We start from the raw sequence: 17,622 nt of genomic DNA, 5'->3' as shown, positions 1-17,622 counted from the left end.
GGCTGTTTGCTCTCCCTTTTATCAGAGCTGTTTGGCTGGGCTTCAGGGGTGTTAGAGGGAACTGCAGAGGCTTTGGCTTGTGGAGTTGAGTGACAAGGTGTGAGAGGACATGAGACAAAGCCTAAAAGCAGTAAATATCTGCGTTGAGAAAGGCAGCTTCACATTCCACTGCAAAAGCTGAAGTTGTTTTTTTTTTTTTGTTTTAATTTTTGTGTTTTTAAACGCTGATGACTACTGGCAGAGCTTTGCTAAAGATAGGAAGGCATCATTCCAGTAGAGCTGGTCAAAACCAGCATCCATTTGTAATAACCCCTGTAACCTCGTTAATTTGCAGATGCTTTGCTGCCGGTGTGACCTAGCCTCAGCAGGCTGCTGCCACAGATAGAAAGAAAAGGAAAATCACCATGTTTTAATATGTGCAGTGGTTATTTACGGCAGGTGCAGGAAGTTTCCAGTGGATTTTTGGTGTCAGAATGGAAAAACCATGTAGCAGCCAGGGCACTATGGCAATTTGAAACTACTCACAGTCTGCTTTACTAGATTAAATATTTAGTTATCTGCAACTCTCAGTGAAGTTCTTGACAGCATGTGGCACAGAGTGCCTTCAGTCCTAAAGAACAGTCAAGTTGTGACGTGCATTGGATGAATGTTCCTTGCACTGCTTGTATGGGAGTTACACATTGCTGCCAGCTCTGCGCAAGTGGCAAAGGATATATGTACAGCAGATGATGGGACACGCAGTGGAGGCAGGAGATAAGTAAGCTTGAGGATGAGTTGCGTGCATGAGACAGGGTGCAGAGCCATACTGACAAGAGCTGTACAGCTCCAGAGACATTGGAGCTGCTGCTAGCTCAAGTTGCTGTGCCCACCGTGCTGTTGCACAGAGCTGGGCTGGAAGAGGACACATACATCAATTGACTTATTGGATTTTGATGGTAGGCAAGAGCCAACCAACAGTCGTTACAAGCCAAATGGCAATCCTGTATCAGCCAGTCGTTGGAGACAGTTTATTATGCTTTCTATTAACCCTTTCCAAATTATATGAAAGCTCTTGTTTTCTTTGGTCCTTTGGCCTCAAGAGGACTATTGGTAAGAGGCAGTCCCTGTTGGGACAGGTGTTAGTATTCAGGTGTTGCTGGCACAGGTATCCACCTCACCTCATTAGGATCAAGTTGATGTTGCTGCCCTGTGACCCTGTATTATAGAGGCAAAGAGCCTCTTTCATGTAGCCATATGAAAGTGAAGATGGCCTCCACTTTCTTCTCTTGATCTGAAATATTGTAAACTTCCTCTGAGAAAAATTTAGCTTTGGAACTTGGTTTTTGCAATGGGGTTGGTAATACCTCTCTCCAGGCTGCAGTGGTGATATAGGATGGATTCAGTCATTCTGAGTCTTCTTCACTCTTTAAAGTGTCAGTTTTCAAACGTGTTGAATCAACAGTGGTGTTTTTTTCTTTTATCTTGTGCAGTGTTTGAAAATAAAGATAAGATTGTGATCATCATGGAATATGCAAGTAAAGGAGAGTTGTATGATTACATCAGTGAGAGGCGGAGATTAAGTGAAAGAGAGACAAGACACTTCTTTCGACAGATAGTCTCTGCTGTACATTACTGCCACAAGGTGAGCAATATATTTGATATTAAAAATGCTATTTGAAGACTGATTAGTCACTTATATATGTTAAAGCATGTCTGAGGCAACAGCATTCATTATTAAGTATCACAGCATATGATTATATTAGTGCAACAGATCTTCATTAAAAGTGCTACAGTAGTTCACTGCCTGTTTTTAAGGACTAAAGATGTTTTCCTGTGTTATGGCAGATACCAGCCACTCCCTTACATTAGCCCTACATTGCATTTTTGCCTTTGAAATAATTCTTCTAACATTAAAGAAAAAAAAATTAACAGCATTAACTAGAAAAGGCATCCCATAGAATTTCTACAACATTAATATTAATACATTCAAATGAATGATAGTTTGCAATTTGAATATACAAGTGAGCAACTTTAGAATAGGAGATAAGATATATGAAAGAAAAAAGCCAAGAGAAGGGTAGGAGTTTTCACGGATGAGCTTTAGTATGCATTCATTCTGAACAGGCAAAAGTAACTTTTCCAGATGTAGCGGTAGCACTAGAAAGATGCCTTTTGCTAATGACTTTATCCATCATGGTACCCACTAGAATGACAATTTAGGCAGTTAAATCCAAGGTAGCTGACTGGCTGTTGTCATGGTCCTTTTATCACTGCTTATGAACCAACTGCATAGAGCCAAAACTTGCATGAAACTAAAGGCAATGAGCAGGTGATTTTTTGTTTGGATTCTTAAACACTTTAATCTCCACTTGCATTTTGATAAACAAAGGAGGTTTTCAAAATCCTCACTGTGCAGCGCTGAAAAGCTGCACACCCTTCCCTGTGCAGTTAATTTCCCCCAAATTTCTTTACAGAAGGCTCTGACTTAAACCCAGCTTGTTCGCTTCCATCCCTAACATTTACAGTGCTTTAGGATTATAACTCCCCCAATCCACATGGCTGCACATTGGCGGAATAAGGGCTTTTGTAAGGACTAGCGTCATTGACAGATACTGTTTTCTGGTGCCTGAGGAGAATATATTGCTTTCACACAGTGGGGGCAGGATCCAGGATGGAATTAAGTTCCGAAAAGACACCCTCCAGCCCTCCATCCCCCAACCCCCCTGCTGTTTTAGAGGCTTTGTGGGAGGACAGATTCCATTCATTCTTCCCTTAACCACACACCAAATGACTAATGCATCGCCTGTCACTAGTCACTGGGCCGTGCCGGTTATGACAGTGAAATCAGCCCTGAAATGTCAATGCAAAGACCACCCTGCCAGCTCACCTTTAATTTTCCCACTATTTTCTCACGTACTCCCCCGGTTTTTTTCTTCCTTGTTTCAGAACGGTGTTGTCCACAGGGACCTAAAATTGGAAAACATCCTTCTTGATGACAATTTTAATATTAAGGTAGGATTATTTTTCTCAGCTTCTCAGAATGGATTTGCATGTTTTGTAACATCTTTATCCAAGGTATTAGAAGAGCCAGTGTTATGGCAACAGCTACTAAGCAACAGCATCTGGCAAGAGGCTCAAGGGTTTGGAGGTTGGGGTGACCAGTCATACATGCTAAATGAAGGTTTGCATAATTTGGGGGAGAAGGCCCTGCCCTGCTACGCAAGGGCCACAATTCCCAAAGCAGTATCTATTTACTGGTAGGAAACAGCAGAGCATTTCATGCTGTCAGGTTTATTGTATGAATGATATTATTGCTGGCTGCTGCTGGGGTAGGAAAAAACTGTCCAGGTCTACAGGATTCAAGTGCCTCCTACAGAACACTCTGAATGTCCTTTTGATCATGGCTGGAAAATAAGCAAATAGAGTTTCAAAATAAACCTAGCAAAGCACATGTGCTTCATTAGGAAATGGCCTTGGAACTGCAGACATAAATGTATACTTTGGATAGTGATGTCAGTGATGTTATTTCCATGTCATTTCTCCCCAGTGAAAGCATGGGAATGACCTTTTTTTTCCCATCTTCTTTTTTTTCCTAATAGCTGTACTACAAAGATAAATAATGTAGAGATAAGTGTAGGTTCCAGGTGGCTGAACCTGTTTCACTTTCAGCTTTGTTCCTCCCTGGGTAGCTGGACTCGAGGGTGGCTGGGTGCACTCATCTATGGGCAAACAAATAGAGGGAGGGACACCAAAGAGTTTCTGCTGATACTTGGGCATCCTTGCTTAATTAACAAAGTAACTGAGGAGCTCCCTGCATAGCCAGATATGTAAATAGCCCAGATCTTCATTTTGTCTCCACTGAAAGCCACGGGGCTGCACGCGCTGTCTTCTGCGCTTCACGCTGGAGAGATTGTCTTCATTTTAAGCTGATGTGCAATGGAAATGGAAAGTAACATATGGTAGCTGCCATGTGTGTAAGGCTGATGACAGAAGCTAACTTGGATCAACTAGTGGATTAAAGGCACATAAATATGTGGTTTCTAAAAATAGTTTTTACAGAAAGCCCATCCAATGCAATGCTTGGATGTTTTGCTGTTAACATCCAGTGTTAAGGCGAACCTCGCCACTCCTGTTCCTACAGGGATGGTGGCTGCAGCAGCCCCAGCTGTTCTCAGCAGCACTGAAACAAAAAGTAGCCTTTCTAGGACATTGTATACGAAACAGGCTTCCGCAGGCAGGATGACCTTTCTTTCCGCATTACACGCCAAACTATCTTCCCAGCTAATCAGAGAATTCTTGAGAGAAAAGAGGAATTTGGGGAATTTGCTAGCTGCGGTGGCCTGGATCTGCACTGTGGTCCTCATATGCAAAACCGATCACGCCTCCAAGCCCCTGGGGAGCTGTGCTTTGTCAGAAAGCTCCGCTCCCTCCCCTCTCTTCTTTATGGGAGAGCAGGAGGATGGGGCAGGGACAGGTAGCTATGTGTTTGTGTCCAGACCATGGAGCTGACCCAGGGCCTTCAGAACCACAAATGCATTTCAGCTGCCATAGCGAGTGGCACTGCTGTGGGAGAAATTCGGGTAGCCGTAACCCCCCACATCCCTTCCAATCATTTGGTCATCTTTTTCTTGAAGGCTTCCCTTTACTGAACCGGGGTGGTGTGTTTAAGCTACCGGGTAGGTATTTTGCATATTTCCAGCCTTTCCTCAGTTACTTCTCTGCAAACTGTAAGGCACACCTCTGAGCGGGCAAGGCTGCCTTGGTGTGGGTAGGTGGCCGCAAGCTCCCTTGCTGTCCCCTGGTAACTGTTTCTGCAAAGGGTCTCACAAAGCTTAACAAATAGACCGAATTTTGGAGGCGGTTGGTATTTCATACATCTTACTGTCAGTAGTGTTTGAATTTGGATTACTTCAAGAGAGATCTTTTTGAATTGTTTTCCTTTTTCTTCCTGCTTTCTGGTTTTTCACACCTTGTGACTAAGATCAGCTTTGAGTACTTGATATTAAGCACACTGCCACTATTTCCCTGATGCTGAAGCTTTGAATATGTTACTGTGGTTTCTATGTTACTTGCACAAAATCTTACTTTACCCTATTTCTTTGTTTCACTAAACAGTAACTGTTGCCAAGGAAACACATATGGAGCTGTAAATTATTTATTAGTAGCAAATTTATCAGATTCTCATTCTGAGAGTATTTAAATATGGTTTATTCAGACAAAAAAAGGAAATATGCAGTTTGGGGTTTGATATTGACTGATGGCTTCAAATACTCAGTGGAAGGCATTTTCTAGAAATGGAATGATAGTCTTATCTGTACTTTCTCAGTATTTATATTTCATTCAGTGGGTTACAAAGCACCTCCAAAATTATCAGTTTGGTTTCAAGAACGAGAAAATGAAAGTAATCCCTTTGTTCTTGGGTGCAATGTGCAACTACATACATCTTTCTGAAGAAGCCAGTGATCTCTACATTATCATATACACAAGCATGTCATAGTAATGTGAAGAAAAAACAAGTTGTGGTAAAAATAGATCCATGTATAGCAACTTAAGAAATACTTTTAGAACAGGAAATAAAGAGGACAAGTAATCCATTAGAAATTATTATCTGACCTAAAAGGGCCCCAAGCCATTTTACATGATACTACACTAACTTGGAAACCATTTTTAAATTTTAGCTAATTAAATGAAGGGCATGAAACAGGGCATGGAGACATAAACAGCTTTTTTTAAAGAGTAAAAGTCTCTGGCAACAGTCATGTGTTGGACTACAGCAACTATGAAACACCAGTGTCTGAAAGCTGACAAAAAATTAGGTAGAGGGTGATGAGGGGAAGAAAGTGATCTGATCTGTAGTATATTATTATGTTTCCCAGGGACTTGGTGTATGTGCTGATATTTCCTGCAAACTATTACTTAAACCCCCTAAATGCAGCAAATACAAGTGAATAAAATGAGTTTTAAACACTTGTGAGACTGAACATGCATGCAGATCTGTGGGGTACAAGGAGTTCATCCAGCCAATTAATCAAACAGTACCTTGCCCCCCCAGATACGCACCCAACTATCTTGCAGAAACCCCGAGTGTGCATGTTTCTCCTGGGATCTAGCCTGGCTGCGGAGGTCAATAGTGGGGTACAATCCTGGAGCTAAACCTCACCAAGACACTGCAGCCTCATTTGCTTTCTTACTTTGTTCATGGTGCCATGTTCTTTAAAGAAATAATGTGGCAATGAAATTGAGGTTTCTGCAGTGTGTACAAACCCCTCTTTCCTCATCCATGTGCCAGCTGCTAACAGCACAGTTCACCTTGAAATTTACTCCGTTCTCCTTTCAGCTGCCTGCACTTGGTGACTTCCACCTTCCGGCTCTAGGTGACTCAGAGCTGCCCTGTCTGCTTGCCCTGGGTTTCTGGGGGTGGGTACAGCTGCTGCCCCCACCACGCAGTGGCAGAGCAGCCTCTCACTGGCATTTTTATCCCATTAAGAGAATATCATTGTTCATAGTATCAGACAGGCAGCACGGCTCAGGCAGCCCCCAAGCACTGAAAGAACTGCCCTGAGTTGGTGAGTTAGAAAGCCCTTTGTGGGAAGAAACTTGTGATAGCTTTAGGCATCTGCCTTTGGTGGTCTTCAAAAAAGCCTTTTGGGGAGCCTTCTTCTCTTCATGAGTTTTCAAAGGGACTGAGGATGCTAGTTTTTGGTTTATTGTATGTATGAATTTACTAGAAGAAATAGCAGCGGGGCAAGGATGTAGCTGCCTCCGTTCACCCATAGCTCCTGCAGTTTGGCCTGATGAGAATCATGTCACATGTCCCCAAGCACTGCCGCTCTCCCCAGTATCTACATTCTTAAAAGGAGGGGATGAGAGAAACTGTTGCCCAGTGCGGCAGCCAGGGAATTGGTGCCTCTTGATGGCTTATCCAGACCCTGTGTCCCTGCCCCTTGCCACAACCTGCCCCCAGGGACACCTCTGTCACGCCACCTGGCACGATGGAGGGGGCCTCCTTGTTCACAGTAGGGCTGTGGCAGCTCCTGGGCTGGGAATTGTACCTAAAAGAGATGTCTAGAAGAGGTTGACATAAACTGTATGATCAACCCCAAAGTGATAGAAGGAGAGAAAAATGCAAGTATAATAGTAACATAATCCTTCTAACTGCACTTTCTCTTGGGCTGGTAAGGGGACACCAATCAGACTAACCACTAAAAACCCATGAGGGTTTCATATATACAGTGTAAGTACATGTAATTGGGATTTACCTTGCTGGAAGTCTCACTGACTGCACATACGTTTCATTTGCTTTAAGAGACCTAATTATTTCTCTATCTACAGTACAAAGAGACAGATTCCTAAATGGGATAAAACTGACAATTTCCATGAGTGTGAACTTCATGGAATTTATAGTCCACACTGAACCAATAAATTACATCTGGTTTATCATAGCTAACAGTAAATATGAAACATACACCTCCTGAAGGGAGGGGGATAAAAGTCCATTTCCCCGCTCCTCCCAATTTAGGAAGTTTTTTTGACTTGATGCCTTAGTTCCATTTAAGTGCCAAGAACATGAAGTAATGTTGGCTTCAATTAATCTTGTTTTGGGGGGGCATGACAGTTTTAATGGGAAAAGCTGATAAACATCAGTCTGTGAGTATGGGAGTGGACTGTAACATAAATACTCTTTTCCTGAATGGTCAAAATGAAAACATGAATGCCCAAGTCTGAGACTTTCTTAGTGTGAACAATGGTATGTGTATCCCTATATATATATATATATATATTTTCATGCACATCCACATACATTTTATACATTCCATGGTGTTAAGGGAATGTATTTTCTTAAGGAATCACACTGTGCAGTGTTTGTCCTTGTCTTAGCTGCATCCTGAACTAAAATAAAACTCAATGACCAGCATGAATTTTTAACACTGAAATGATCCCATTCTTCCCCTGATTGACAGGGCACACTTCATAAGGCTTAAAACCAACTTCCTGCAAGCCAGGCAGGGTGACTTGATAAGAAAATGGAATTTAGAGCAATTAAGTGCAATCTGAGCCATGAGAATATGTTTGCAGACTGCAGTTGTACACCAGCTGTTTTCAATGACATTCCAGCCATACAATGAAGATTTTACAAACCACATTTATTTAAGGGTTGAATTTTCTGCTGTGGCTTGATAATACGCTGTTTGAGGGACCGAGTGACTTCGAACTATGAATGGATGTGGTGAGATGAATTAACATTAGTGAACAGGAATCACCTGCTTTTTGAGCAGGATATTATGCGACAAAATTGTCAGTGGAACACCTGAACAAGCAGAACAATAGGATAAGGTGGAGCATGAAATCTCATATTTGCCCTGTGACTTTAAAAATCTTGGGAAAATTACATCTTATAAAAAAGTTTATATTTCTTACTTGGAAGTCTCTATATCTATGCATTTATATCTATTTATAAAGTGTGTGTGTGTATGTATATATATTTCTATTTTGGGGTAAAGAAATAAAATTGGGAACTTCTGCCCATACTTCACCAACCCTGTTCATTTTGGTCTCAGCTGTGACATTTTTAGGTATAACTGTAGGAGTTTAGATAGTAGCCACAAAGACTTTATGTCTCCCAAGAGTTCTCTAGACATTGCATTTAAACAGGTACTAAAGGCACTGATGACACACATTTTAGAAAGTCAGGAGTGAATGATGTAAATCCTTCTCTTTTCCATTCACTTTATATTTTCTTGAATTTTCTCTTGTGAAAATTCCTGGGATTTAATTTTGTTCCAGTAGAAAAGGCCTGAAGTACGTGAAGGAAACCTGGAGAAAACTCCTGTGTCTTATAGCTGTAATACCTTTTTTATGCCTGTGCTTTATGTCTTTTTTATATGCCTTATGTCAATAGTGGGCAGTAATAAAAGTACCTCTGGGAAACAGAAGCGTTTGGGTTTTAAACAAGATAAAAAATGAGATGTGTTGCCTTGTGCTAGAGAAACAAAGGAACTGCAAAGGTTGTGGGAGTATTTTGGTGTTGCTATCCTCAGCCTTTGTTTTGTAAGAACAAGAACAGAGAATTGAAGTAAACAAAATATTTGGACCTGATCCTGCAATTCCTACATGGGCAAAATTCCCAACAGTCTCAAGTGAAGTTTTGTTTGTGTTGGGAAAGCCGGATTTGGGCCCATTGTTTCCCATTAGGAACCAGACTTGTGTTTATTATCTCATGATAGACATCTTGTGTGCTTAACAGCTCAGATTCCTCAGCTGGAGTCCCTGAATCTGGAAGAGTTAGTGAGTGCCTCACTTTCCCCCTCCTTAAAGTGTAACTAAGTTCCAGATGATTTTAAAAATCACTTTCTTCTGTAATGCTTATTTTCCTGTGCTTCTGTAATGCTTAGTTTCCTGTGACACTCCTGCCTGACTTCTCCTGTTGGATTTAAAGGTCTTGGCTTTTGGCTTGCACGTGTGCGATAAGAACGGTAGTACTTTCTGCTTGCTTTCCTTTGGTGTTAATGATGATACAAGATGAAGAGCACGAAGTGGACAGCAGGCCCAGTGCCTCACAATAGGAGATCATCTTTGCAAGCATATGCAATTCATCCAGGATAAAATTACTGACTGACAGTTGGTTGTGCAGTCAGTCAGTGACCGACTGTGAATGGGACCAAAGCATCCTTATCCCTAACATGGAGGATTTAACCTGGGGACTCTTCTCCTCTGGAGGATCTTTAGAGAGAAAAGTCAAAAAATCATAGAATGATGGGTTGGCCAGGGAACTTGAGAGATTATCCACAGTGAGACCTCTGCCCTACAGCAGGGTCAAATATAGCTAAGTCTTTCTTGATAGAGGATTTTCTGTTGCATTAAGATATTGTTAGTACTACAGATACCTTGTGCAATTCTACTTGCAGATCGCTGATTTTGGACTCTCCAACCTTTATCACAAAGACAAGTTTCTACAGACCTTCTGTGGAAGCCCACTGTATGCTTCCCCTGAAATAGTTAATGGACGACCTTACAGAGGCCCAGAGGTAAGAAGGGTCGGCTTTTCTGTGATGTTATGAGGATGTCTTTGACGATAGTGTTCTTGAGGGTTAGTCTTAATGCCTGTGTTACTGTGCATGCGGGTTCACTTGGGTCTCTCCCATACTGCAAGTTCTCAAGTTGTCTTCGTTTGCTTTTATTTGCCTGTGTTTAGTCAGATGTTAGATACTGGTTTGCCCATCAGTAGGCGCAGTGGGATGTGATGCTGCCCTTGTGGTGCTAATGGCAGTGAGAAGGGTGGTGATCAGCTTTTTCCTGGGCTTCACATGCATTGTCTGTATTTCAGGTTGACAGCTGGGCCCTTGGTGTATTGCTTTACACTCTGGTTTATGGAACCATGCCCTTTGATGGCTTTGATCACAAGAACCTCATCAGGCAGATCAGCAGTGGAGAATACCGTGAGCCAACACAGACCTCAGGTATAAAAAAAGAGTGAGGGCAATGTATTGAGCTGATAGGAGTTCAGAATGGAGGGTTTTCCCAGCCGCTTCCAACATGTTTTGTTGTCATATTAGAACGATGAAGAAAAAAAATATTTGACTACTGACTTCATCTGCTATCAATTCCCATCTGGGTACAGCATTTACCAAAAGCCCTTTTGAAATTAAAGTTTTATAGCAGATAGATTTTATTGCCTTGGGGAAGCTGTAATGGGCTCTTTTAACTAGATCTATGACAGTGGAAGGTCTGTTAGCTATTGCAAGTGGAATTGTTCAGACAAGCTGTAAACTGATATAACATACTGGTACAGATCAGTCCTCTACACTGTGGTATATCACAAGCAGAGAGAAGACGAATGCTCAGTGATGCAGTCTTATCCAAGAAGGCAGGCCAGAATCTGAATTAATGCCACTGCGTTCGCTTTTACTTCCACTTAGAGGATAACACGTTAAGCAGTCACCTGATGGAAAAGCATCACCTAAGTCCAGGTCATTGGTTATAATGACTCCTTCCAGCCTTAAACATATTATATTTAAATTAATATTTATCTTGTATCATTTGTTTACCGTCCCTTTCAATTTTCTGCCTTCTTGCTCTCTTTATGAAAATATAGTTTTAAAATATACAGAAGACTACACTTTTTATGGAAAAAATAAATACAAAAGCAATAATGTGTCGACCATTTAAAACACCCCAGTTCCCCTTTGTTTTCCTCTAAGTTTTGTAATGATTAGAGTCAATAGGTTGGTGACTTCCTTCAGTAATATGGAACTATTCACTGATTAATACGGTACAAATATTAATGTCTTTGATAACCAAGTGTACATTTGTGAGGGTAAATCATGTTCTTCTGATAAGAAGTAGTACACAAATGCATTTTCCAACATTGACTGATGACCAAAGCCTTGCCCCTTTTCACTTCTCGTGTTGTAAGAAGCATTATTTTTGCTCATTTGGTTGACTTCACCCTTCCAATTTAAATGGACTAAGACATTTAATGCCCATATGCCCATAATGCCCAAATGGACAAAACTAAGAATGCCCATATTCTAAATATTTTATATTCCATTCTTTGTCCACAGATGCTCGTGGTCTTATCAGATGGATGCTGATGGTGAACCCTGAACGCCGAGCAACCATTGAAGACATTGCCAACCACTGGTGGGTGAACTGGGGCTACAAGAGCAGTGTTTGTGACTGTGATGCCATGAGGGACTCTGAGTCCCCATTGCTGGCAAGATTCATTGATTGGCATCACCGTTCTACTGGCCTCCAACCAGAGACTGATACCAAAATGAAGTGCCTTTCTAAGCCCAAAGGTCCTGAAGTTACACTAGAGAGACAAAGGTCTCTGAAAAAATCAAAAAAGGAAAATGACATTGCACAGTCCATCCAGGAAGGAGGAGCTGAAAATGCATCCAAACCCACCTCCAAGAGACCCAAAGGCATCCTGAAGAAAAGGAGCAACAGTGAACATCGATCTCACAGTGCAGGTTTCATTGAAGGAGTGGTCAGCCCAGTGTTACCCTCTGCTTTTAAGCTGGAGCAAGAGTTGTGTAGGACTGGCGTAGCCATTAAAAGTGTTGTGGAGGGAGAGGTAGCGGGCAAATACGGCACTAAGCAGTCTTCACTAATGCCAAAAAAAGGAATCTTAAAGAAGACTCAGCAGAGGGAGTCCGGCTATTACTCCTCTCCAGAGCGAAGTGAATCTTCTGAACTCTTGGACAATAATGATGAGACAGTAAACAGTGACACTTCTCCAGGGGTCACAGAGCCATCCAGAAATGGGTCTTACAGTCATTCCTGCAGGCGTAAGGGCATCTTGAAACATAACAGCAAGTATTCTACCAGCAGCACTGAATCTGCTTTGATTAGCCCTGACACACCAACACTGGAGGCCATGGAAGAAGTGGTCTTGCCTGGGGATGCATTACCTCGAAGTTACAGTCGCCCTTCCAGTGTGATTAGTGACGACAGTATTTTGTCCAGTGACTCCTTTGATTTGCTGGATTTGCAAGAGAACAGGCCAAACAGACAGAGGATACGGAGCTGTGTCTCTGCTGAAAATTTCCTCCAGATCCAAGACTTCGAAGGACTTCAGAACCGCCCACGGCCACAATATCTAAAGCGTTATCGCAACCGTCTGGGGGACAGCAGTTTTTCTCTTCTCACAGACATGGATGATGTGACTCAGGTCTACAAGAAAGCCCTAGAGATCTGCAACAAGCTCAACTAGCAGAGGGAAGATGGAAAGGGAGGGAAGGGAGTTTTTCTGTGTACCTTTATGATGGAGTAGGCCAGGTCACTGATTTGCTGACAATGGTAGGTTTTGCTTCAAAGGAGCTGACTATGCCTACTGAGCTGAACTCCTAGTGAAGTAGACCCAAAGCCATCTCACACTTCTCTAATTTTGTGTCCTCAAAATATTACCTACCTAACCAGAGAAAAACCTTTGGTCTTTGTATATGTGATGAAATCACATCAGTATCTAGCAGACAAAAGCATCAAGATTTGATGCCTTGAAGTCAGAGCTAGACAGAATTAAAACTGGAAGTGAGGGACACATGTTTTGAGAGGTTTGTAATTAATATTGGATTAGCTTTATCAAGAAATGAACTGAATTCTTCAAGTCAAATTTGGATGTCTTTTAGAAAGACAGCCTTTATTTCCCCCTGAAGTTATTCATCTGGATACAGTCATTGCACATTGGAAATCTTTGGCTTGCGTTATGCAGGAAGCCAGGCTAGGTGATCACCATGGTCCCTTCCACCATGGTGGCCTGAGAGGTTCTAAGCACATTCTGGGACGGATAATTTGAGAGGCTCACCCCAGAATAACCTCACGAGGTGTCTGCGGAAAAGAGGTGGAGCAGGCATTCAGATCTTGGCCTCTCCACAGCTGTTGCTGTTCAGTGAGCAGGAGGCCCTAATATTGTTTCCAACCTCTGCTCCTACTAGCAAAAACAGAGTCACAGAAATGATGATGGGAACTGGAAGGAATGGATGTTATCAGCAGATAAATGACCTTTTAAGGCATTTCAACCTGTGTGTTCAATGTGTGACTCTTCCAAAATGGCCAGCCAGATGAATGCCCGAAGATGGAACTAACAAAGGGTCTCAAGGGTTAACTGACCCTCCAATCTAGAGTTCAGTCGAAGTCAGCAAATGGTGCCACTTTGCTGTTAGCTTGTAGTATTTGAGGGTGACAGGTAATTTGTGACCAGAATGTTAGGCAAGGAGAAGATTGTAGCATGTAGGAAATGGATAGAGGTCAGAAAGTTAGTGGAAAGATGCCTTTCTCCAAATGAAAATGTTTCTAGGTAGGTTGTAATGGAGCAGAAAGAATTGAGCAATGAAATGATAATGGTAGATTTGATAACATGGTTAACATAAAATTGCAGGCCACGCTCTATATAGTGTAGCTGGTACTTTGTGTGCAATGATACCAGTTTGAAAAAAAATGAGAGGGATATGTGTTTGTGTTCTCAGACATATCTAACTATCCAGATTGAAGGCTTCAACTCCCATAAAGGTACCACATGGGTCTACTGGATTACCTGAATGTACGCCTATGTCAGAAAGGCACTGTGTGTTTGACAGGCCCGGGCAAACTGGAATCTTAAGGCCCATTTCAATCTCATTTCCTTGAGCACATAGCCCCTGGCTGTCTTGGAGATGCACTGGTGCGAGTAGGTGGCAGGTTTCAGCCTATGATGTCAAAGGTTCCATAGCTGCAAAATTATCTAGACACATACCCAGAGCAGAGGAGCACGTGGCAGGCTCTGTTCTGACTCCTACCCTGTAACTGGAACTGAAAGAAGAATTTGGCCCACTGTATCCCAAGTCCTAGAGACTGTGTGGAAATGGAATGGGGTTCCTCAGGATTCCCTGGGAATCTGAGATAAGCCCACAAATCGTTGGTGTCAGAGGCAGGGAGCTATTTCAGTTGCAGATTCCTTATTTGGTGTATCTTGGTACTTAAGTCTGTTTAGTCCTCCTAAAAATCAGCTGGGGTGCCTAGCATAAAGATGAATGAGCTTGGATTTCCTAAATCAGTTAATCTTCTTCTATGGAGAACCTTTACTTATTGTGAAACACTGGACCAAATTTGGCCCTGGAGTAAACAGCATCAATACCATGAAATCTGTGAGAGGAGTGCTCTCAGGTGGTCAAGTGAAATTTGGCTCACTGTCCATTTGCTCAGGAAGGGCAACTGCAGGTCATTTCTCTGTAGATGTGTACCTCTCTGTATGATACTCAGATGTCCCGTCTTCTCACAGGCCCTGCATGTGCTCTTTTAGCCCATCCCAAATCAACACCCCGTTTTGCAGTGTATTGAGTTAACAGGTTTGCTGTGGTGCATTTTAAAACAACTCAGTATAGTCTCCATGGCCTTTCTGAAACAAGGATGGATGTGCTTTGCAGCCACGGCTTGTTACTCGTGCCCCGGAGCGTAGGAGCCAGATCCTCAGCTGGTGTAGATCAGTGGTGTCCCACTGACATGCTGGAGCATCACGTCGGTGGGGTTACACTGATTGACACCTTCCCTGCAGGTCTGGTGCTAAACCTTGAATGGGTTAATAGAGGTTTCAGGATGAAGGGAAGGGAGCTCAGCCGTGGCAGGGAAGCGAGGAGCACCCCAAAGGCTCGTATCTCCCAAGGCTCTTGCCCAGGCCTGCTTCCTTGTGTACAAATGTGAATGAGTGAGTGACTGCTTGCTGCCAAACTGGAAATGTTATGTAGGGATTTACTGGCATGTTACTGGCATGTTACATGTTTACTGGCATGTTATCATTCCTAGAAGAGAAGAAAAAAACAAAAAAACTTGACTGCACATTGTTATTATTAGTGTTGTGATTTTTATTTAATTTTTTTGTAATACAAAGTTGACTTTTTTATTTGAATTTGTCTTTTTTTTTTTATTTATTGGTCTGAAAGCCATTTCAAAGGTATAATAATATATTTGGTGTAATTTAATTGGTGCAACGTTATTTTACAGCTCCAGCCAAAATTGTTTGGTGTTATTTTTTGGTTTTTTGTTTTTTCTCCCAATCCTTGGTTGGTCTGAGGTCTATGAGGCACACAGGGGAAAACGCTGGATAATCACCCGAAGTGTTTGTATTTTTAATCTGATACTGTTTTTTATTAAATAAAATGAAATTAATGTAACTGTGAAGGGTCTCTCTCACTCACTCCTTTTTCTTTTTCACTGTACATCAGCATAAGCTGAAGCCAAACGGTAATGAACCTGTCATGCAGAAATACAGCAGCATCTCAGCACATTGTACCAAGTTGTTTATGCAAAGCTTCTTGGCTCGTTTGTGCATTTGAATATAATGTGGGTGGCTGCAGAGACTCCCGTGCTACGAAGTATTTGGCACTGCAGAACACCCAGAGCTTTCAGCTATAGAAATGTTTGGTGGAGAAGAACAACTGACTGGGCTTTCTCTGCCAGAGATGAAAGGGGTTTGTGGGCCAGGTCTGCTTCAGGTGAGACAGAGCAGGCTGGCTGACCAGACACGACACAACTCATTTGTAGGCCAGAGACAGATGGTCATGGTCCCTTTCCCTCCCTGGCAGGGAAAGGGACACTTTATTGGCAATGTTAATGTTCCTGTTGGTATAATTTAGGGGTTATTTGGGCAAAAAGACGGGTGGTCATCCAGTGCTGTCAAATGTGGGATGATTTCAGTCAGATGTCTTTGAGCAGCCAGCATAATCAGCTGGTGAGAGGGAAAAAGGGAGTCAGTTTTCTTTTTTTTGGAGTACCCTTGATAACCAGAAGGCTTTAGATTGTTTTTCTTGGAAAACAGGTGGGCATCATAAGGGAGATTGGGTGTTAGGTATGCTGTGTGTGCTGGGGACTTGTTAAAATGAAGGAAATGGTTGGCAATGTCGTAACATTGGCTCTGAGCAGGACACCATTAAACTTCACCCTTGATGCAGTCAGCCAAGATACCTGTGGTGTATATTCTGCTTTTTAAATTACAGGCGGTTTAGATTAGGACCCAAATTTTGGATATCATGCAAAAAAAGACTTTTTTTTTTCTAATTAATTTTCTTTCTCTTGAGCCTTTTAAAGCAAGAAGCCATGGCTGTAGGTGCTAAGTTTATTCATTATGACCACTTAAGAAACAGTAGGAATAAAGGGAAAAAAACAACGATGCAGAAAAGCAAACAACTGTTAATACATAACAAAGGGAATGATTAGCTGCTGTATGATAATTGAATCAGAAATTGTGAGGTATGTATTCAAAGTCAGCACGTGTGTTCTTGTACCTGAGGTGAATAAGGTCTAACTGTGTGGGTGCTGAGTGGTAGAAAATGTAATGCTAGTCTCTTCTGTAACAGCAATTATGCAACAACTTTTTTCTTTTTTTTTTTTTAACACACTGGGGGGAAAAAAGTGAAGTTGAGGCTGAACCCTTTGTTCTGTTTTAAAAATTACTTTTAGAAGGAAAGTTCTGGATGGCTGGGTATGGTGTGCATATGTGGCAAGCACTGAGAAGTAATTACATACATGTTTGTACAGCTCTGAGAGTGCACACTTCTGGGGTGGGGCGAGGAGGTGGGCGTCTAATTTTCCTATTTATTAAAGGAGATACGTGTGCAGTGATAGGCCTTAGCTGAAGTTACATAGTAAGTCTGTAGCCAGACCTGGTCTTCTTTCATGCTTGCTCCACAGGGATTCTAGTGTTTCTCAGGAATTGTTGAATTTTTATGGATTGGGCAAGACAGGAGCAAGGCAGCAAGACAGGAGCCTTGGGAGCTATGCAGATGAGTGACAAAAACAACAGTGGTTTTTTTATACAGCCACAAATAGTCTTGTCCATTATAACACTTTCTTTACCTCTGAAAGTCAATAATCTCAATTGTTGATCCTGCGAAGACTGTGCATGTGCATAAATAACATGATAATGTCAGGGATCCCTCTCGCTTCAGTGGTAGGCTGGCTGAAGTCCAGGGTCCAGCTCATGTGAACAGCGCAGCCTGATGCCAAGTGACGCTTCCATGTTATCAGCAGAGCACTTGGAGGCCAGCACAAAGACCTGCAGGAGAGCCCGACACTGCTCCTCAAGGCTCAGTGGCCCCAAGGTACTGGTGCAGAGGGAGAGGACTTGTGCTGGCACAGCTGGAGGCAGCTCTCTTCCAGTGCTGTCACAGC

At 42.3% G+C, this 17,622-nt stretch overlaps 1 protein-coding gene across 1 annotated transcript in view; it reads left to right on the top strand.

Annotated features, from left to right (window-relative positions):
- The window catches only part of NUAK1 (NUAK family kinase 1), a 49,446-nt gene extending 33,813 nt beyond the window's left edge, over nucleotides 1-15,633 (top strand). Inside the window, exons 3-7 of the mRNA XM_040595088.1 lie at nucleotides 1,470-1,621; nucleotides 2,926-2,991; nucleotides 9,885-10,004; nucleotides 10,304-10,436; nucleotides 11,541-15,633. Coding sequence (XP_040451022.1) covers nucleotides 1,470-1,621; nucleotides 2,926-2,991; nucleotides 9,885-10,004; nucleotides 10,304-10,436; nucleotides 11,541-12,694 — 1,625 coding nt within the window. The 3' untranslated portion in view covers nucleotides 12,695-15,633. The remainder of the gene's footprint in view (nucleotides 1-1,469; nucleotides 1,622-2,925; nucleotides 2,992-9,884; nucleotides 10,005-10,303; nucleotides 10,437-11,540) is intronic.
- The last annotated feature ends 1,989 nt before the right edge of the window (nucleotides 15,634-17,622 follow it).

This window comes from Falco naumanni, chromosome 5 (assembly GCF_017639655.2).
Source record: "Falco naumanni isolate bFalNau1 chromosome 5, bFalNau1.pat, whole genome shotgun sequence".
Classification (NCBI taxonomy): domain Eukaryota; kingdom Metazoa; phylum Chordata; class Aves; order Falconiformes; family Falconidae; genus Falco; species Falco naumanni.
Note: the sequence above shows the minus strand (reverse complement) of the source record. Positions and strands in the feature narration are given on the sequence as shown.